The sequence below is a fragment of the Eubalaena glacialis genome, chromosome 3 (genome assembly GCF_028564815.1).
Source record: "Eubalaena glacialis isolate mEubGla1 chromosome 3, mEubGla1.1.hap2.+ XY, whole genome shotgun sequence".
NCBI classification, from domain to species: Eukaryota; Metazoa; Chordata; class Mammalia; order Artiodactyla; family Balaenidae; genus Eubalaena; species Eubalaena glacialis.
The window spans coordinates 82171174-82192955 of record NC_083718.1 but is presented as its reverse complement, the minus strand read 5'-3'; the positions used below and the strand labels follow the sequence as shown (position 1 = coordinate 82192955).

Sequence of the window (21782 nt, the reverse complement as noted above, 5' to 3'; positions counted from 1 at the left end):
GCAACATTTACACCTCCAACAATGAGCCTAGGCCTAGGAGTTGATTGGTCACCTGGCCTGTTGCCCTGGAGACCTGAAGGGAATTCTGGTTCTCCAGCCTTCTATTAGTGACACAGGCAATTCTATGAGCAAGGACCACGGTCACATTTCAGGATTTCTTCTTTTGTGGTCCCAAGGAGTATCTGTATGGTTCTAGGTCCAGAGAGCATATCACATGCCTGTTTTATTAAAAGACAACTATAAAGGAATGAATCATATGCTTTAGTTTTTAATTGTTCATTTTATTAAATAGTTTATATAAAGTCAGACCAATATATTGGTCTGACCATTCCTTCACACTACCCCACACATGAGGAGGGATGGGATTATGTCAGGTGTCAAAACATTCCCTTTTCAATTTATTCATGACACTATGGAATGAAAGTAGAAGGCAGATCCTTGCACGCCAGGGAAGTTGTGTTAAAGTTTCAACACATCCTGGTTTAAGTGGAGCACCAGGGTAAGTTGTTCCACATACCACTCATGGCCTCACCCAATCTCCCCACCAGTTCCTGTATACCTTTCCCACCAATGAACTCTTAGATGTCTCAAACCCAAGTGGTTCCCATACAACTGTGTTCGAAGGGATAGATACAGAAGACAAGACACCAAGCCCCGTCATCCCAACTCTCACCCTTGGGATTATTTATAGTCTGGAAAAGGAGAGATGAACCATGATTAAAACCAAGTGAGGATTTTTAAGGAAGCTTTAACAGAAATATTAAGAAAAACATCTGAATTCAACTCCAGAGAAAAGTGCTACCAAGGGAAAATAAAGTCTTAACTGATGTTCTGCAACTGGTCGTAAGAGAGGGTGGGAGAATGATCCTCTAGGCATGAACTCTAAGAGCTCTGAACACAACCAGAGCTTCAGCTGATCCAGTCCGGGCTGCTGAGCCAGATGACCTGAGGGCTGCCCAGCAAGCACACTGCAGTCTGTCTGGCTCCATCAACAGTGACAGTTCTTCAGCTCCATCACAGAGTACTCTCCAGTGTGTTATAGTTGTCCTTAAAGCTCTTCAATTCGAGGAAGTGCTTGGCACGTTTACTCTTCTGACTGGAGGGGAGGTATGTCACCTGGATGGTTGTTGGGGAGACTTCAGGAGACTGGGTTAGGTCTTTGGCTGCTGACTGATGTTGTCGCTGAGAGCTCCCACTTCGGGCTTTGACCCTGAAGAATACAAAGAGGGCAGGTCATGGACAGAATGAGGACTAATGGAAGAAAACAATTCAAGGCTTATCCATCCTATAAATGCAGCTGTAGCCACAAATGGTCTCTGTCCTACCTTATAAACTAGTTACTATAGTTACTAAAATCTCATCTGGTAGCTTAGAAATAGCAGAGAAACCAATTTTCCCACTGAGTCCCTGCCTCTGACTCAACCTCTTCTTCATTTCACTGTGCTTAAAGCAAACTTTTAATTCTGCTGATTCACCTAATGTGTGCATGCCATTAATATACTCCCAGTCCCTTGAAACAACTGAATAACAAAAAATAATATTGAAGTTAACTACTGAGTACTTATTAGGACATTAAACCTGGTGCTTTACCAACATGTAATTTACTAACATCCCACTATTCCTATACGGTGGTATCATCCCCTTTTGCAGGTTAGGAAACCAAGGGTCCATCCAGTAAGTTGCCTGAGGTCACAAAGCTAGTAAGTGACAGAGAGCTGGGATTCAAACCTAAGTTTGTCAGATTTCAGAGCCTTTACTCTTCAATATACTCATTGAAACTTTCTAGAAACTAGAGATCAAAGAGACAATTTTTTTTAAACTGTGGTAAAATACACATAAAATCTACCATCTTAACCATTTTTAAATGTTTACAGTTCAGCAGTGTTAAGTACATTCACATTGTGGGGCAACCAACCTCCAGAATTCTTTCCATCTTGTAAAACAAACTCTCTGCCTATTAAACAACTCCCTATTCTCCCTTTCCTCCAGCCCCTGGCAACCACCACTCTACTTTCTGTCTCTATGAATATGATTACTCCAGATACCTTACATAAGTGGAATCATACAGTATGTCTTTCAAAGAAACTGAATTTTGAACAGGCCTCCTGCCTGACTTCTAGACCAAATGCTCCTTTCCACATGTTCATTTTCATTAGTTTTCTAAGTAGTTTTTACTAGGACCTTTTGTCTTTAGAACAAGGTAGTTTATTTTTAAGACTAAAGAGGACAGGACAGACATACCCCTTATCTTTTGAGAAAGAGCCATAATCAACACAGCAGAAAACAGATGTATTCTTTTCATGGCTGGTAACAAAGTTTTTATTCTAGACTGGCTTTCCCTCTTTACTCTTTCAGTTACACGTATGCATAAACAACATAATGAAGGTTTGTTAGTATGTATTTACAATGTTCCCAGCGAGGGACTTCCCTGGTGGTGCAGTGATTGAGAATCCGCCTGCCAATGCAGAGGACACGAGTTCGATCCCTGGTCTGAGAAGATCCCTCATGCCGTGGAGCAACTAAGCCAGTGTGCCACAACTACTGAGCCTGTACTCCAGAGCCTGCGAGCCACAACTACTGAAGCCCGCATGCTCTAGGGCCCGTGCTCCGCAACAAGAGAAGACACTGCAGTGAGAAGCCCGTGCACCGCAACGAAGACCCAACACAGCCAAAAAAGATAATAAATAAATAAAATACATAACATAAAAAAAAAAAGAGGAATTGTGATGTGGTCATAACATAAATGGAAAAAAAAAAAAAGTTCCCAGAGAAAAATCATGATGTCTGTTCTATAACACAAGCCCTCGGCAGCTGATTCTTTAGTGATACCTTTTGTTTCAGATAGGGTTACTAATACTTTAAGTGGTAATAAAAATGGTTGGCATTTAATTCTCTTATCGAACCAAGGCACAAAAGGATGACACTGGGGCCCTGAAAAGAAGGCATCTTTGTGTGCTGAAAAACTTTATTTTATTCCCTTTATTGGTGTAATAGGTTATACCAATTCTGACATTTTACTGAGTTGGACAAAAAACAAAAACAAGGAGAAAAAGAGATGCACAATAGGAGAAACTTCCCTTATTAGCTTGTAGAGCAGCATCTGCTTTCCAATGTGAGCAAGAAGCAGCTCTAACAGTCTAGAACCTGACAACTCTTATGTTATCATAGATTTTGTTCACAGTGCTTTTGAAGGTCATCTCACTGTGGGAACAGTCCAGCACTACCTGTATTCTCTAACCAGCTCCCTTTGACATGTTCCCCTCCAAACTCACACTGTGGCCAGCTCACTCAGGGCCTCCTGATAGCGCAGGTACTCACTCTGGCCAAAGACCTGAAGAAAGAGGAAGGGAGAATGAGAATCTCTCAGTCTGGGGCATCCCTTTAGTTCCCTGAAGGAAAAAGTGGCCATCTGGCTTACCCCTGTCCCATAGCGGGCTGTCTCATAGCCATCCAGCAGGGTATCAATGAGGGCCTTGCGCACACCCCTGAAAGGAGTACTAGTGTTTCGAAGATCTAGCAGGTAGGAGCGGAAATTCTTGCCCATTAAGGAACGGGGATGCCGGCCTTCAGCATGAAATGGGATCTCTATGGAGATAATAGAACAATGATACCCCCTTTCCCATTTGTTTAGTCTTTCTAATTAATTTCCCAAACTTACAAATAGGTCCAATGAGTGAGTTGGGGGGAAATTCTAAGAGAATTCAGAAGACCAGAGATATAGAGCTGTGTCTAAGTGGTCATATGGTGGTGGCAATACAACTGTTAAACTATACCAACGACACACAATAGTGTCATTTTCCTATTTACCCTATTTACCCATAGTTTAAAATATATATGTTTTGGTAGAGATAGAGCATTTTTGACAATGGTCATATGAAAAAAATGGAAAAAAATTCAAGAGCATTTCTGACAATGGTCATATAGAAAAAATTCAAGAACCATCTAAATAGGCTTGGTGAAAAAGCAGATGCTGCCTGTCTTTTGTGGGAAAACAAGCAAATTACCACCATCTAGTTCATGAAACTAAAGGTCTAGAAAGAACAAAACAAATCCAGACTCTTTGGAGAAAAGTAACTTACATACATCATTTCCTTAGGTAAAATAGTAACCCAGTACTCTCAAAACTAGGAAATTCCTACCAGCCGGAGATGTGCAGAAAGGACAAATTCTAACACATAAAGTGGGTTCCTCCCTCTCTTCCCCAGGTGAGCTTTCAGGATCCGGAACGGCTGTTGAGCAGCCCTTACCAGAGGCACGGATGGCATCCAGAGCTTTCATCCTGTATAGATAGTTGTAGCAATCTGTTAAGAAAGAGACTGGTCTCAGGCATAACCCTCAAAAGATTCTCCAAACTCCAGCAAGCTTAATGTGCCTCCCACATCTGACATATACCCTGTAACAAGGAACCACAGCTGCTGAGTCTGCCAGCAGCTATGTTTATAACTCTGAGAACAAAGGAATTCTGAGTTTGTGAGACCCCTCACTGAAGTATCCTCCAAGAGCATGCCGCATACTTTGATTTCCCTGGGTTTCCAGCTGTAGCAGTCTTGTGTCATCATCTGCAAGGAGCTGAGGTTCATATTTGATATCCTGAACCCTGGATAGTCGGATATCAATCTCCTCTTTTAAGTCCTGTTCATGTGGAGAAAAGAATACAGTCACTTAGCCTGTACTTTGCTTCCCATCAGTCTGGAAATGGGGCAGAGCAGGTGAACAACTAAGAAAACAGAAGCAGAGAAAATGCTCATTTGGCTAATGAAATTGCCAGATAAGACTCAAGAATTTAATAAGGAATGGGGTTGGGTTCGCTAAGAACCTCTCCAAACTGCGTATCTCTAAGCTAGATCTTTTAACCTGCCAGAATTCCTTCAAGCTCTACACCATTAACATTATTTCTGATTTTCAACTGAAATTTTGGGGGGCGCTGAGTGGCATGCGGGATCTTAGTTCCCCCACCAGAGATCAAACCCGCACCCCCTGCAGTGGAAGCGCAGTCTCAACCACTGGACTACCAGGGAAGTTCCCTTGACAGGATTTAGAAGAATCTTGGTTAGGTGTCATAAAGAATTTCCTGAGCTGGGAAAAAATGGACATCAACTGGAGGTCATAATCTACTCTAAAAACCTGTAAGAAGATCTGTATGTGGTTTAGAAGTTTGGGAACTATCCCTACCTGGTGGACCACAGGATTTCTAGAGGCTTTCTTCTACAGCGCATTTAATTTTTTAAGTAGGTAATTCAAAAAGATACGAAAGGTGTCACCCCCACTTACCCAGAGCAACCACTGTTAACAGTTTCATATTCATCTGTCTTATGAGGGTTGCCAGAGTCCCAGCAAGTATTTTCTTGTGACATTTAGGAACTTCTATTGTGAAATATGTCATTCGTAGAATACATTTGATATATATATACACCTTAATTACAAAATTCATTAAGATGCACACCTGTATGCACTATCCAATTTATGAACTGGAATATGACCAATGACTTGGAAGCCTTGTGTGTCCACCCAATTGAATGCAACCTCCAACCTTAACTTCTCAAGTTTTATTTTTCTTTGCTGTTTTATCACATCACCCTGAGGAAGATGTTTAGCTTTGCCTGGTTTTGAACCTTATACAAATGGAAAAAATATATATATATATATTTTTTTTTTTTTGAAAAATACTTTTTGAATTGCTCTGCAACCTATCTTTTAAAGTTTTTTTTTGTTTGTTTTTTTAAATTTATTTATTTATTTATTTATTTTTGGCTGTGTTGGGTCTTCGTTTCTGTGCAAGGGCTTTCTCCAGGTGCGGCGAGCGGGGGCCACTCTTCATCGTGGTGCGTGGGCCTCTCACTGTCGCGGCCTCTCTTGTTGCGGAGCACAGGCTCCAGACGCGCAGGCTCAGTAGTTGTGGCTCACGGGCCTAGCCGCTCCGCGGCATGTGGGATCTTCCCGGACCGGGGCACGAACCCGTGTCCCCTGCATTGGCAGGCGGATTCCTAACCACTGTACCACCAGGGAAGCCCCTTAAAGTTTTAAATAAACTTTACTGAGGTTTAATTTACACGCAATAAAATACATCCATTTTAAGTGTGTAGTTTGACGTATTTTGACAAATGAATACATCCATTCAACCACCATCCCAATCAAGATACAGAACACTGGACTTCCCTGGTGGTGCAGTGGTTAAGAATCCACCTGCCAATGCAGGGGACGTGGGTTCGAGCCCTGGTCCGGGAAGATCCCACATGCTGCGGAGCAACTAAGCCCGTGCACCACAACTACTGAGCCTGTGCTTTAGAGCCCGTGAGCCACAACTACTGAGCCCACGTGCCACAACTACTGAAGCCCGCATGCCTAGAGCTCGTGCTCTGCAACAAGAGAAGCCACTGCAATGAGAAGCCCGCGCAACGCAACGAAGACCCAATACAGCCAAAAATAAATAAATAAATAAATAAATTTATTAAAAAAAAACAGAACACTTTCATCATCCCAAAACGTTCTTCATCCCCCTTTGCTGGCAACCTCCCCTTTCATGCCCCAGGGAACACTGATGTGCTCTCAACATAGTTCCTCCTGTTCTAGAATTCCATACAAATGGAATGGAATCATACGGTACATATTCTTTTGTGAATGGCTTTCTGGCATTTTTTCACCTGGCATGTTTTTGAGATTCATTCACGTTTGTGATTTACTTTTTCCATTCAAAAGTATTTTGGAGATTCACTTGTGTTCATATACTTATCTTCAGTTTATTTTCATTCCTTATAGTATTTCAGAATACTATTATGTTATTATATATCCATTCTCAAATGGACATTTAGAGTAACAGTTTTTTTAAAAAAAATATTAGAAACAATGCTGTGAGTATTCTTGTACGTGTTTTCTGGTACACATAAACAAAAATTAATTTCTCTATGGTAGGAGTGGAATTGCTGGGCTATGGATTAGGGACATTTGCAACCTTACTAGACAACACCCCAATATTTTCCAAAGCACTTTTACTAATTTGTACTTCCACCAGCAATGGATGAGAATTTAGCCAGAACTTTTTAGAGCAAAAGGAATCTTGATCTCATCTAGTCTGAGGTTGGGGGGGTCCTAAATAGTCAAAGGTTTGATTGGCTCATGACATACTGGAAACTAACCCTATATCCTTCTTATGGGAGGCAGCTGGCATTTGGAGAACTGGGAGAATGTGGAAGCACTGTTGAGGTTTCAGGCCACAACATCTTCTTTGAGGCTTTCCATGAAATATATCAGCAAAGAACAATGAGAGGAGGGTTACAGTACTAGTTAATGAAAGAACATTGGTCTAGGAGTTGACAGAATTGTGTCCTAGCTCTAGCCCTCCCACCAACCTGCTTTTCACTCAACAATGAATTATTACTATGTGTAGGCCCTGGCTCTACAACAGTGAACATAACTGGCATGGTGTATACATTCTTAGAGCTTAGGGAAGAGAGGCATTAAACAAATAAACATAAAAGAATATTTGTAGTAAAATGCTATCTGGAAACAAGGAAGACCTACTTTATAATGGGTCATAAGCATTCCTCTTTGTAGGAAATAGTATTTGAGGTAAGTTCTAAAGATCAAATGAGATAGCCAAGTGAAAACCAGAGGTAGATCATTCTAGGCCACAGTGACAGCACACATAAAGATAAGAAATTCAACCAGTGTAGCTGGATCCCAGTGATCAGGGGAGAGCCATACAAAAGGAGGTTGGTAAGGACAGCAGGCAACCTTTACCCAGAAGTGTAAGGAGGAAGAAGCAGGATGGGGGTGGCAGTTGGGGTATTAAGAGTTCTGTGGGGCATTAGGACATGTTAGGTTTGAGATGCCTATCAGACATCTAATTGGAAATGTTAGGTAGGCAATTGGATACACAAGGATGGAACTCAGGAAGGAGGAATGGGATAGAAATAAAATTTCATCAGTAGATGTTTAAAGCCAAGGAAAGGAAAGCAATTACCTAAGGAGAAAGTACAGACAGAGACTGCTTGGTTATTCACTTCCTGTATGTCCTCCAGTAAGCTGCTTCCTTTTCTTAGATTTCAGTTGGTAACATGAATGATAGAACTAGATGATTTATGGAGCCCTTATAAATCTAAAGTTTTGCAATGGCAACCCTTCTCACTGATCTGGGGCTAATTCTAACCACTCTAACCCCACCCTAAATCAAAAAAAACCCAAAAAACCCCAAAACAGAAAACACTGGGCAGTTTAAATTGAACTGGGAAACATCATACCATAGAGCTGGGAATTTTCATCCAAGTCCTTCATTCTGCAGATGCAGAAACTGAAGTCCCTGGATAAGCTACTTGCTGTGCCACAGCAGTGAGCAGGTAAGCCAAGACCCAAGATGACCTTTATTGCTCAATATACTAATATACACATGGGTAACTGGACCAGGAAATACGGGAATTAAGTCATTTCTAAAGGCAAAGGAAATCTCATTCTGGGCCCTAATGGATCTGGAGAACCAGGCCTATCTCATGCCTTAAGGACCTACCTTGGGGGCATTGTGTCCCACAGGGACATGAGGTCCCCTTCGGGATTTCATTGCAAAGCGCATGATTTGCCTCTTCACAAAAATAAATAGCAGTACAAACACCTGTCCAAAAGATATGAGAAGTAAAGAACCTTGAATTAAAAAGTTAGACAAAAAAAAGGCATGCCTTCATTCCAAATCCCTCAATTCGGGCTCTCACGAATGCTTCGGGGTATAAGCTGGGACAAAGCAAGGCCGCCAGCGATGGCGTGGACATAGATAAGCCTGTAGCGTAGAGGCTTGGGGGTCTTAATCCTAGGGTTTAGGGGGAGGGTTCTCGGCCAGGGGCGGGGCGGTCGGTGACTTATGCTCCCAGGTACTCCTGGGATAGGAGTCAAAGCCCAGAAAAAGCGCAGGTGAGTGGGTGGAGAATGAGGACCGGGAACTGCTCAAGAGGAGGGTCTCTACTGGGTCAGAGGCGACAGCAGGAAATGGGGTGGGGGAATCTCCTCACCAGGCTCCCGTAGGCCATCACCAGCACGACATTCACGCCGGACAGCCAGTTACTGCCGGACGCCATGGCCTCCCCACCCCGCGCAGAACCGCTCCGGTTTACCCCGCTGCCCTGCCTCGTCAGCCCGGGCTGCGCCGAGGCAACGGCGCCTGGGTTCCCTGAAGCGCCCCGGCCATTTCCTTACGGGGAAAGACCAAGGCTGACCGGGCCTGAAAACATGGCGGACGGGGGGGGCGGGGGCTACGAAAAAAGAACGACGCCTTGCCGCTTCCCCTCAGCACGTGACTCAGGCACGCAATGACAACCGGGACCGACGAGTGCGGAGACACGGAACTACGCCAGTAAGAGGAAACGGAGGCTATCCGCGCGTCACGTGGTGGAGGCGGGGCCGCTGCGGAGGAGGCGGGGCGGAAGCGCGGAGCCGGAATGAGGTGTCTCGTGGCGAGGCGGCACGCGCACGCTTGCGTGCGCGTCCTTTTTCGCGTCACGTGTTGGGGGACACAGGAAGGCAAGTGGGAGGGGAAGGCGCGAGAGCGAGCGCAAGAGGGAAAAGGAGGGAGGGGGGTGGGGAGGAGGGAACCTTATATCACGTGACAGAGGCGGCGCGGCCCGGGGTGTCAGTGTGGAGGAGACTGAGGTAAAGTTGGGAGCGCAGCGGCGTTGGCGGCGGCGTCGGTGGCGGCGGCAGCGCGGCGGGGCCGGGTATTGTCCGCGGCCCCTTTAAATCCACGATCCCCCTTTTACCCTCCCTTTTTTCTCCCCTATCCCCGCCGTATCCCCCTCCCTCGGTAGGCCCCCCCGCACCGTGTGTTCCCCACTGTACACCCCCCCTCCTAGTCTTGCGAGCCCTGCCCCCCCCCCCCGAGTCGGCCGCTGGAGGTTTTGTTTATGGTTGGGTTCGCGGCCTAGTGGGCCGCGCCAGAGCCGGGGCCTCGATTTGGGAGCGTGGCCGGGGCGGGGCTTGGGGCAGCCGGAGCGGGGGGGCCATGCGGCTAGAGCCTGAGAGGGGGGAGAGCGAGAAAGAGCGCGAGCGAGCGAGGCCTGGGCCCCGCCTGAGGTAGGGCCCTCTCTCTACCCTGGCCGGTGCCTGTGGAGAAGACGAGAGGGCCTCCTCCCTTTCCAACCCTCTGCGGGCCTCCTCTGATCCGGATCCGGCCTGGTTTGGGGGTGGCGGGGTGGGGGGGGAGGGAGGGCGATGGGGTGGAGCTGCCCCAAACTCCCCCATGTGGCCCTCAGTTTGGAGTGCGGAGGATTAATTTGTTCCGGGTGGGAGGTAAGGAGGCGATTGGCCCCGGGAGCTCCCGATGTGGCGCTGAGCGGGGTGAGCTTCCCATCCTCCACGCGTGGGCTTGCGTCCCCTTTCCGTTTCCAGCCTCTTTGTCAGCTCCTCTTATTACCTTTCTTTCTTGCTCACCGCTCCAGCTCTTGGAATATATTTTTTTGCTGCTGTCTTTAGCCTCCTGTCTTCCATACTGTAGTTCTGGGTACCCCAAACAATTAATGATGGTATTTGGGAAGCTGGGCCTGAAAGCCCCCATAGGGTATATTACGCCTAAGGGACGTCATTAGAGCAGTGGGGTATGTGTTCACTCTTCTTATAATGGGACAGGAATTCCACATTTCTTCGACCCTTCACCTTGTGGACAGTCCTTAAATTGCTTTGCAAACTGATGTCACAAACAGGAGGCCGCTCCTTTTCCACCGTTCTTGAAATGTAGCCATCTGTGGTGTAGGATGTTGTGGAAAGAAAAACACCACAGAAACAGGCCTTTTTTTTGTTGTTATTGTTACCCCTTTTGCCTTTGATTGTCCCTGATTATTAGATGGATAAATCCTTTTTGTCTTCTCCCCAACCACTTCCACCACCCATATTTTGCTTTGAGAATGGATGTCTGATGTGACTTGCTGGGATGTGATGAGGGTCAGTGACAACCTGAAATACAGGAGAAGTAAAACGTTTTGGCTGTGTATGGGTTGTTAAAACTGCTTTGAGATCCTACAACCATTGTTCTTAAAGATTAGACTATCCCAGTGATTATTTCCGTTGTGAATGGGAAGTCGGGAAGTGTTGCTGGCATGTAAACTAATGATGAAAGGCCTTAAAATGTACTGTTTGGATTTTGATTTTTAAAGCCCCTTGTTGCCAAATGTGTCCTAACTGGGAAGTACTCTTTTTTAAATTAGATTCAAGTTGATGGGGAAGGGGATGCAGGGATCATTTCCACAGAGCATCTGGGGGAATTAGTTGATCTGTTAGAAGTAGCAAGCCTTACCCACCCCCGTCCAGCTTCAGAGTTTCTGAATTGTTTCTCAAATTAGATTGTAAGCTCCCTGAGGGCAGCAACCAAGTCATATTGCTTTTGTATTTTCTAAAGTATTGGACACATAGTAGATACTCAATAAATACTTGTTATTTATTTTTTTCTGTAAAATTTCTCTGGCTATTTTTTGAAGTAGCTGGTTTTCAGAAAACAGTCAAGGGCACTCTTGTATTGAAACCTGTATTTGTTCCTGCACTATTCCCTTGGTCTCCAATACTTGTCACCTACTTCCCTTAAATATTTTTATGTTTTAAGAAAGAGTACTTAACAAGATTCCTCATCTCCACTGTGATAACTCTGGGTATGTGTCTCTGCTTGCTACTAAAAGGCTACTAATTCTGTGCCCTCCAGTGATCCATCCCAGATCACTTATTTTTGATCTTTTGGTCAGTGTTGTTACTACCTAGGTGGTAGAATTTTCTTAGTCACACGTTTCAAAGCATTTGTAAGAGAGAAATGGAAGTTAATAGCAAGAGTGATTAGGAGGATTTTTTTTCTCCCCTTTCCTAATTGGCTTTCAAAATGACTTTTTAATGTATTTATATTGATTGGTACTGTACATGCAGTTGTCCATACAGGTAGTCATGAAATTCATATCCACAGTGTAACTCATGCTCACAAATTGAAATCACATGATGAGTAGAAATCAATATTTGTAAGTTACAGGAGAGGCTACTCCCATGTTAGAATATTCATCTTAGAGTCAATTATAATAAAGCCTAATAGTTTTCCTCTAGGTTTTTTCTTTCTTTTTTTTTTTCTCTTTGATTTGAATCCAGGCATACTTGGTTGAATAACACTTGTTTATTGTAAATTAAGTGTTGGAACTTGACAATAATGGCAGCCTGGGAAAATGGACTACAGTGTATCAAATAATCCTGTACTACCTATACATATTTACAGGCCTTTTTGTGCACATTTGTGTAGGGAGAAGAGGTAATGGTTAAAAATTAGCCATGAACTTTCCTTAAAAATATTTTGGTGACAGGGAATGTAAAACTCAATTCTTAATGACTGCATCAAACGACAAAGACCTATGTAACATATTGACCCAACTGGGTGAAGAATTTATCCACAGGGAAGTTGGCTTTGTGACCCAAGAAACAGGTGAAATTCCCTCTCCTAATATTAATCCTTGCATATTTCTTTAGAAGCCCAGCCTACCTGTCCTTCAAATCCAGCAGTGTCTTCTGGGCAGCTTAAAATTACCCTGTATGAAGTTTCATTAATGAAAAAAAATTAAATATAGAGCAGAAAAGTATAAACTTGTCCTCTTTGGTAGGGAATAAAACAATGCAGTGTAACCTTATTTTGAGCACTCCATCATATGATGAATGTTTTCTTTGTTTACTAAATGCAACAGCTGAGATTGCATTATAAAACAAAGTATGAATGAAGGCAACTTAAATTCAGTAGAATCTTTGCTTGTTAGAAGTGTTATTAACAAAACTGATCTGGTTTTGGGAAGGCCCTGTGTGTTCCATGTCTCTTTAAAGACTCAACAAAGTCATCTTGCTGGCAATAATGTCTCAAGTTTAAAATGACTTCCCAGAAGCACTTTCTTCCAAATAAAACTCTGTGCTAGATGCTTTTGGTTTGGGACAAATTTGGGATTCTCTATATATTAAGGTGAGTGGTGGAGGGTAATTGTAATTCTGGTTTCTTGGAACTGCGGACTTAGGAAACCAACAGAAGCAGCCACAAAAGCAGCGTGTTAGAATTATTATCCAAGGAACTGAGATTCTGGGCAAAGTCACTGGGGCTGATACGTGCCTTGCTGAAAGGTGTGGGAGCCCCCACACCATACTGAGAGATAGAAACTTGAGGGAGGAAGAAAGAGGCTAGACTTGAGCTTGTCCTTTCCCAAATGATGGAGGACACATGCAACTTACGTTTAAAAGGTTGTAAGGTAAAGCTGTTTTCAAAGGTAGGTTGAGTACAGCATTTTAAATTGTTTTTATTTGGAGTATAGACTAATCTCCTTCCTGGAAGGCTTTTGTTTCCAGGCTTTGCTGATTATCTTTCCTTCTGTCAAAGGGACCTTGGGTATTTTCACCTATTGGAAGACTTGATTATTAACATTGTTTTGCTTACTATCAAGATAGCAAAACTTCACAAAGGCTGCTTATAGGGGACTGTAACCAAATCGTGCTCATAACTTTAAAACAAACCATCACTTAACACATGTTTTATATATTTCTTGTTTTACAAAAATGGATTAATAGTCATAGTTCCCTAAGGAATTTATCGTACTGGAAATCTGTCTCAAGAACAGGTGAATGTTGGTTTGTCTCTTTAAAGAAATGAAAGTGGTGAAGGTGCTGATGAAAGAGAGGTTGAAAACATTTTGCCCACATTTAACATCTAAACTTTTTTTTTTCCTTAAATCTTTCAGTATTCTACCTTGTAAATACTGTTATTTGTATATACTGTAAATGATGACGTCGGTGGGCACTAACCGAGCCCGGGGAAACTGGGAACCACCTCAAAACCAAAATCAGACACAGCACAAGCAGCGGCCCCAGGTAAAGAACCCAAGGGATATGGATCCATGGGGTAGCCTTGCTGGTTGATACTGGTTTCCATCTAGTGCAGCATCATTCTGCGCTTTGGATTATTAGTTTGGGTTCTTTATTATTATTTTCTAATCCATGCCTCTTTTCACTTGGGGCCTGATAACTGTTAATGACATGCTGTGATGCAATGTGCTTAATTTACTGCACTATGAGGCTTGGAAAGAATGGGTCCTGTGCTTTGTATCTCTAAGATAGCACTTTCCTTCATTCATCTGGGTTGTTTTAGCAATACGTTTCTTATTTCCTAGACCTTGCACTTTGACATCCCTCTAGCCAATCTTTGTCTTTTTAAAAAAAATTTTTTTTTAATTTATTTATTTTATTTATTTATTTTTGGCTGCGTTGCATCTTCCTTGCTGCACATGGGGCCTACTCTTCGCTGCGGTGCACGGGCTTCTCATTGCGGTGGCTTCTCTTGTTGCAGAGCATGGACTCTACGCACGTGGGCTCAGTAGTTGTGGCGCACAGGCTTAGCTGCTCCGCGGCATGTGGGATCTTCCTGGACCAGGGCTCGAACCCATGTCCCCTGCATTGGCAGGCGGATTCTTAACCACTGAGCCACCAGGGAAGCCTTCAATCTTTGTCTGGCCACCTTCCTCCTTTCCTTTGCTCTTCTTTTCCCTAACTTGTCTTTTGTTTTCCTCTCTGGTCTCATTGAGGTCTAATCTGATTTTTCCTTTCCCATGAGGAGTTAGCATCTTTACTATGTTCCTTCAAGATTAACAAATGAGACACTCTAGAGTATTGCTCAGTTTTAAAGAGTAAATTAACCTCCTTGGCACCTGGGTGCTGAGGTTTATGAGTTCTCTCTTTTTTCTTTTTTTTTAAGTTGGATTTAGATATGATCTTTTTTTTTTTTTTTTAATAACCAGTCTGGTATTTGTTGGCACCTAATATGAATGAATTAATTTGTATTTGGTTATGGTCAGTTAAATTGAATATGTAAGACTAGAACTTTCCTCTTATTCATTTTTCTTTTATTTCTTTTTCCAGGTGAATTTCTAGCAGAATTTTAGTACTTAATCTCAGTTGGGGCTAAAATTTCTGACATCTTATAAACATACACTGGATACTTGGAAGATATGCTGAGTGTATCCTCAGACTAAACCTTAATGATATTCTCATCCCTAAGGAATAAGAGGGTGGCATTGGTCATTGCAGAATCAGGAACAGGGTTTACACATGACTTTGCAAATAAATGAAATTGAATTAAGGCACAGATGTTTCAAAGTGGTGCTGTGACCCCAAAGTGAAAGTTTCTTTAGCTGTGAACATAGGTGAAAAAGCTCCCTGCTTTTTTAGAGATTGTAGCTTGAAATAGTCACAGCTTCACTCTTTGTTGTCCTGGTGGTAGCGTTTTATTAGTTGGGCATTTGTAACAAGGAGAAGGAAATTGGGGTGGGAGATGATGAATATTAACTATATAGGTCCCTCTTATTTCTCTAAACTGTTGTCTCTTGATCATGCATTCTTAGGCCACTGCGGAACAAATTCGACTTGCACAGATGATTTCGGACCATAATGATGCTGACTTTGAGGAAAAGGTGAAACAAGTGAGTGTATCGCTCATTTGCCATAAGCTGTGGGAAAAGACATCAAGATCAAAGCACAGTTAAATAGAATTGATGCCTACCAGGATATTTTCCACTATAGTATTAAAAGAATTATGAGTGCTTTTATTGTCTGATTGTACCCCTTTGGACAGATACCTTGTTCAAAGAGGTTTTACCTTAATTTTAACCTCTTGTTTATTGAATGATTTTTTTGGTACCATTGTACAGCAGCTTTGAATAGTTGTGGCATCTAGGAAATGTGGAAAGTCATGGTATCCTGTATGCTTCTGGATACAGAATCATATCCTGTATGCTTCTGGATCCTGTATGCTTCTGCATTTGACTCTCTATTAGGTGCTGTTTTGTTCAACTGCTTTATAAATACTTTTGCCCCATCCCTAATCACAGGTTGTTAATATTTTGCTTTTGGAACTAGAGTACCAAAATTCTGCATGTTTTACTTTTTTAAGCCTGGTTCTTTCAAACTCAGCTGTGTCTTCTCCCTATTTTTCACCTAGTTTTCTTTTGTGGGGAGTGCAAGCTTGTTCATGATGGTTGCTGATCTTTCTCTTTCAGTTGATTGATATCACAGGCAAGAACCAGGATGAATGTGTCATTGCTCTGCATGACTGCAATGGAGATGTCAACAGAGCCATCAATGTACTGCTGGAAGGAAACCCAGATACGGTAGAGTGCTAATAAAGTGTTCTAGAAAGTGGGTCCCTCGTTGAGAGGCTAGTAAATTGCAGAAATAACAAGTGGGGTAACTCACCTTAAAGCAGAGTATCTTATTCTCCAAATAAAGCAAGGAACTGTCTTGGAGCTTATTTGCTTCAGGTTGCAGATACTTAAAATTTATGTACAATAAATAGGAGAAAACAGATAAAATCAGTTTCTTCTAGTTGGCCTGGAAATAAATTATTCATTCTAGGCTAGTGACTGTTTTCAAGATTTGGTTAGTCTGAGTTAGAGGTGCTATTTAATAGCCTTAGTTACTAATCATGGAAGATTTCTTCTCACATGTTTTATTGCTATTGAACAAAGCCACAGAGTACTGGATTCTGATTTCAGAACACTGCCACCAATATCAGCTTTACATTTCACAATACCTTTTCATCATGTGAACTTACTTCTGTTGAATTAGCAGAGAAACAAACGTTAGAGCCTGTTGACCATCCCTGGAGATGATAGGGGATATTGGAGGAACTCTTGCCCTAGAATTTAGAGTTGCTTTCACCTCCTCCTTTCCTTTCCATTTAATGAGAATCCTGTGTTTTGTTATTGTCTTATTACTGTTTCAAATTGTTAAGCCTCTTAAGAACAGGGATTCTGCCTTACTAATTAATCTTTGGGATGTTCCTGCAGTGTTTAGTAGAGACCTTTATTATTATGTTTTTAATAATGAGTGTATCATTTGAAGTCATTTTTATTTACTTGGTCTTACTCAGGGGATCTTTGGTTGAGATTGATAACCAGATTTCATCCTTAGAGAGATTAACTTACTGATGTTACAGTGTCACTTTAGCTGAATGTTGGAGGTTTGTCAGTTTCCTTGAAGCAATGGGAAATAATAGTGAAAAACTATTTTTAATCATTGAATTTAAATTTGTAGCTTTTTCTCTTCAAAAGTGTGGTCCTAAATTAGATTTTATGTTATGGGCCTTGTTTGAAAGTTACTGCCTGGATAAACAGAAAGTGGTTCTGGTTCATCTTGAGTTTACTCCAGAGTAATTGCCTCTGTATTTTCGAGGGAGTGGGGTAGAGGTGGAGGTGAATCTACTTAAACTTTTAAAAAGTGTGAATTTTTTGGGGACTTCCCTGGCGGTCCAGTGGTTAAGACTCTGAGCTCCCAGTGCAGCGGGCATGGGTTCGATCCCTGGTTGAGTAACTAAGGTCCTGCATGCTGCATGGCACGGCTTAAAAAAAAAAAGTGAATTATTTTTATTTTTATTTTTTTTTGCACAAGTCATATTTTGTTTCACCTTCTAGCATCTCCTGCCTAGTGCTACAAGTCTGACCTTTCACAGTATCAAAAAAGAAAAAAAGGTAGAGAATGTAGGTTTATGCCACAAATAAACCAGCTACTAGTGAAACCAGTGGGAGTCAATGTTGGATGTATTTGGTTGGATGAGATCGTATTAGAAAACTGGCAGTGCCTCGGGAAGATTATAGTAATTTTTTTACTTACAGAACCCATCTGGTGCCAGCAGCTGATGTATAACCATAGAGAAGAAAAAGGTGACAGGTTTCTGAAACCTATCAGGTTTTGAGACAGAGTAGCAAAAACTCGAAGAACTGTGTGGAGTCTGGTTTCCAGTGTTCCTGATGTAGATTTAGCTACAAGGTTACTATAATTTATGGATTGAAGCTACTGTGAGCAGAAATTGATCTACCAGCTCTAATGTGGAATCAGGGTGGGTTGAAAGAGTAGGCAACAAGGAGCTGCCGAGTCCTAGGGAGATACTTAATTTTTAGTAAACTATTTCTTGTGGACTTTTTAGAGTATGTAGGTATGCTTTTAGTATAGTTTTAAATTTACTGTTTTTGAACTTAAAAATGTTTAAGTTGTGGTAAAATATACTTAACAAAATTGACCAGTTTATCAATTTTAAGTATACAATTCATTGGCATTAAGGACATTCACAGTGTTGGACAACCATTACCACTATCCATTTCCAGAACTTATTCATTTCCTAATTAGAAACTGTATCCATTAATCAGTTAACTCTCCATTTCCCCACTCCCAGGTTGGAGTAACACCTATTTTCACTACCTCTTGTAAGGTTTTGCCTGTTCTTTGTACCTCATATAAGTGGAATCAAATAATATTTGTCTTTTTGTGTCTTCATTTAGCAAAATGTTTTCAAGGTTTATCTATATTGTGGCTTGTGTCAGAATTTCACTTCTTTTTAAGGCTGAATAATATTCCGTTGTATGTTTGTAGCACATTTTGTTTATCCACTCATCCACTGGTGGACGCTTGGGATTATTTGGAAATAAGTTGTTGTAGACATCATAGTACTTTATTTCCTAAATTCTTTGGCATGTTTCCCTTAAAGGATACTCTTTTATATGACCACAATATTATTATCAACCCTGACAAAATTAATAGTAATTTCATACTACTATTCCATATTTTCAAAGTCATTGGATATTAGATACCTGTTGCTGAGCAACAGAACAGGGCCATTGTAGTTTGGGTTAGATGGTATCTAGGATAGTAAAGATCTGATAGTCTTGGTGTTTGAACTGGAACTTTTATTTGTACATATTTTCTGCAAAAATTTGTAAATCAATGTATTTGTGTGTTTAAAACTTTATAGGGAATTCGCTGGTAGTTAGGACCCTGCGCTTTCACTACTGAGAACCTGGGTTCAGTCCCTGGTAAGGGGACTAAGATCCCACAAGCCGCACGGAGAGGCCAAAAAAAAAAAAAAAAATTCAAATTTATAAAACTCATTTTCCTAAGGAATGAGTTTTTGCAAGACTGTTTAGCTCATTTTCCTTACTGTAAATATTCCCTCCTGCAATCTGGAATGAACTGCTTTGAGGAAGGTTGAATCATATTGTAGCAATTCAGGATGTATAGAGGAGAACACAGTGAATAAAACCAGGAATGGAAGGCTTCCTATAGTCAGCATGTCTCAAGGCCAGGGCTGTGCTTTCCTGACTGCTATTTGGTCTTCTTTTAAATAAAGGAAATTGGTGTGTGTGAAGGGGGGTGGGTTGGGGAGTAGGTATAGTTGTTTTCCTCCTAAATTCTAGGTTGCTGAATTAGAGAATATACTCAAGAGTCAAATGCTATTCATTCATTCTGAATTCAGAGTTAACTTTTACAAACTTTCAGTTTTCTTTTCTGCTTTATTTGACATGGATAAGGCTATAAAAAACTGGGAGTCACTGAATCCAAAGGAAATTAGTTTTTTCAGCCCAGGAAACACACTTGAAAGAAAGGACCAGTAAGTAACTAGGTCCTTTGACTACCACGCCGAGTGACTGAACTGGATAGAGATCTCGGTAACCCTTTTGGATGTGATCCCTGCAATCCATTTGCTTATAAGCACCTCTTCTACAAAAAGGGCTTCAATTTTGCAGTGATAGGTGTAGAATTTGTTTTGAGGTTCTGTCTATACTCGCCACTTAAACAAATAAACTAATAGAAGTTATCTTAGATGTGGATGCTGAGAGGAGAATGGTTAACAGTTGTCCCAGCTTTTATCTCTGGTTTCCTGGTAGCAACCTATATTGATTAGACATGAATGCTCTGCTCTTCTTTAGCATTCCTGGGAGATGGTTGGGAAGAAGAAAGGAGTCTCAGGACAGAAGGACGGTGGCCAAACGGAATCCAACGAGGAAGGCAAAGAAAATCGAGACCGGGACAGAGACTATAGTCGGCGACGTGGTGGGCCACCAAGACGGGGGAGAGGTGCCAGCCGCGGACGAGAGTGTATGCATGGGGCTTTAACAAAACCGGTTGTGGGTTAGTAATGTCTAGACTTGAGGGATGTCAGGGCCCTGCGAGGCTGGATCTAGTAACCATTATATCATCCTTTTGATTTTTCTTAAAATTATCTGTTCTGAGACCTTGGCATTTCTTGCATGTAGCCTTTTCTAGCAACAGTCACCAGTTTAGCATGAAGTTACCTTGTAGCCGTTTGTAAAATTGTTTGACTAGTAACCATTCCCTTAGTAACCATCATGTTCCATCCTTCCAGCTCATTTTCTCTTCTTTGTTTTTGTCTCCCCACCACCATGTATACATACCATTTATGTACATACTTTCTATTCACTTTGCTCTGGCCATCTGTGGTGTTTTGTTTTGTTTTGTTTTGTTTTGTTTTTAAATTTCAGTTCGAGGTCAGGAAAATGGATTAGATGGCACCAAGAGTGGAGGGCCTTCTGGAAGAGGCACAGAAAGAGGCAGAAGAGGTCGTGGCCGAGGCAGAGGTGATCAGTTTGTTGGTGGGATGGATATTGGGGGCAAGCTACTCTTACTAGTTTAGTAGGGGTCTGCTTTATTTAAAACCAGACAAATTCACATGGACTCTGGATACCTTAATTGTTGAGATGTCATGCAAATTCTAGAGATTACTGAGTGGGCAGTGGGAAGGAAGGTAGATGTCATTTCCTCTGCTCTTTATTGTTGCTATTCTTGTATTTGCTTGAGGATCCAGCAGTTTGATCAGCAAAGGAACAACCTTGTTAATAATAATTGTCCTGCTGTGTTATATTAACTGATGTGCTACAGAGTGAGAGAAGGAATATCTGATGATGTCAACCACTTACTTTCCAAAGCTGCCTCAGTTGGCAAGGTGATTTTATATCAACTTCTAAAATATTTCTTTCTCCCTCTTTTTCTCATTCTTTAGGTGGCTCTGGTAGGCGGGGAGGAAGGTTTTCTGCTCAAGGAATGGGGTAAGTTTCATTGATCCAGTGTTAAAGTCTTTAATTTTTACTTTTCCTTAAGCATTACCATAATGTCTTAGCATGGTTAATATCCTGGTATCCTGAGGATAATAGGCAGCTATAACCAAAATGTGATCAGAAAGATTACTGGACTATTTCATCAGGTGTGTATAGGCATAGGGCTTATTTTTGGGAGATAAGCATTTACTACCTGGATTATGTTATCTCATAGCTTCATTTGAATACACATACCTGCTATTTTCCCAAAATCTTCATGTGGATTTTATTGGTGTCCTAACCCAAAAGGGATAGTGGATATAAATTAAGCTTATACCATGAAATTTTAGGTAACCTGGTAAGTGAGGAAAAGTAGACAGCTTATAGGCCTATAGAATGGGGCCATGGTTGATCTGTACTAGGAAGGAGACAGTCAAGATTCTGATTGCCCTCCTTTTGAGTTAATTTTCACTGGTGCTGCTTAGAGCTCAGAGGCTCTTTTAAGCTTTTTTTTTTTTTTTTTTTCCTCCCAGAACCTTTAACCCAGCTGATTATGCAGAGCCGGCCAATACTGATGATAACTATGGCAATAATAGCGGCAATACATGGAACAACACTGGCCACTTTGAACCAGATGATGGGACGAGTGAGTGACTTTTATTAGTTTCTTGTTTCTGGGAATCTAAGGAAATAATTTTTTTGAGGTTATACTAACAAAAAAGTGGAGTAGTTTTTGGCTGCTGAGTCAGAGAGAGAAAGGGGTGACAACTGAATTACAGTGTACTCTTTTCATTTACTATGTGCCCATGGGCACATTATACATGCTATTTCACCTGATCTTCATCACTATTTTATGAAATAGACATTATTTATCATCACTTTCCAAATGACAAGACTTAGACTGCAAGACTGGTTATGAAATTTGCTAGTATTTGA

At 41.7% G+C, this 21782-nt stretch overlaps 2 protein-coding genes across 12 annotated transcripts in view; one reads left to right on the top strand and one right to left on the bottom strand.

The window, feature by feature from the left end:
• Positions 1–260: 260 nt before the first annotated feature.
• C3H1orf43 (chromosome 3 C1orf43 homolog) lies at positions 261–9338 on the bottom strand. 3 transcript variants are annotated; one of them, XM_061183412.1, is made up of 7 exons: positions 8994–9277; positions 8501–8602; positions 4515–4632; positions 4248–4301; positions 3419–3585; positions 3273–3331; positions 261–1210 (listed from the first exon to the last, which is right to left on the bottom strand). In XM_061183412.1, exons 1-7 carry the CDS (start codon positions 9057–9059, stop codon positions 1015–1017), a joined length of 762 nt encoding a protein of 253 aa, XP_061039395.1. In that variant the 5' UTR covers positions 9060–9277; the 3' UTR covers positions 261–1014. The 3 variants fall into 3 exon arrangements, with proteins under 3 accessions (XP_061039395.1, XP_061039396.1, XP_061039398.1); XM_061183415.1 differs by having other exon boundaries at positions 1125–1210; positions 3225–3331; positions 8994–9338; XM_061183413.1 differs by lacking the exon at positions 8501–8602 and having other exon boundaries at positions 8994–9282.
• Positions 9339–9415: 77 nt separating this feature from the next.
• The window catches only part of UBAP2L (ubiquitin associated protein 2 like), a 42916-nt gene continuing 30549 nt past the window's right edge, over positions 9416–21782 (top strand). For 2 of the 9 annotated variants that reach the window (XM_061183403.1, XM_061183401.1), the window contains exons 1-8: positions 9416–9501; positions 13710–13839; positions 15366–15443; positions 16020–16130; positions 19722–19890; positions 20295–20390; positions 20813–20858; positions 21380–21492. In XM_061183403.1, coding sequence (XP_061039386.1) covers positions 13750–13839; positions 15366–15443; positions 16020–16130; positions 19722–19890; positions 20295–20390; positions 20813–20858; positions 21380–21492 — 703 coding nt within the window. In that variant the 5' untranslated portion in view covers positions 9416–9501; positions 13710–13749. Of the gene's footprint in view, positions 9502–9615; positions 9696–13709; positions 13840–15365; positions 15444–16019; positions 16131–19721; positions 19891–20294; positions 20391–20812; positions 20859–21379; positions 21493–21782 lie in introns of those variants that run through there. The other 7 variants (XM_061183407.1, XM_061183406.1, XM_061183402.1 and 4 more) reach the window with 6 other exon arrangements.

Coding starts and splice junctions, on each gene's coding strand:
- C3H1orf43 (XM_061183412.1), bottom strand. CDS start 9,059: ATGGCGTCCGGCAGTAACTGGCTGTCCGGCGTGAATGTCGTGCTGGTG. Junction 3,586..4,247: donor GGATGCCATCCGTGCCTCTG/GTAAGGGCTGCT, acceptor TTATCTCCATAG/AGATCCCATTTCATGCTGAA. Junction 3,332..3,418: donor CAGCCCGCTATGGGACAGGG/GTAAGCCAGATG, acceptor CTCTTTCTTCAG/GTCTTTGGCCAGAGTGAGTA.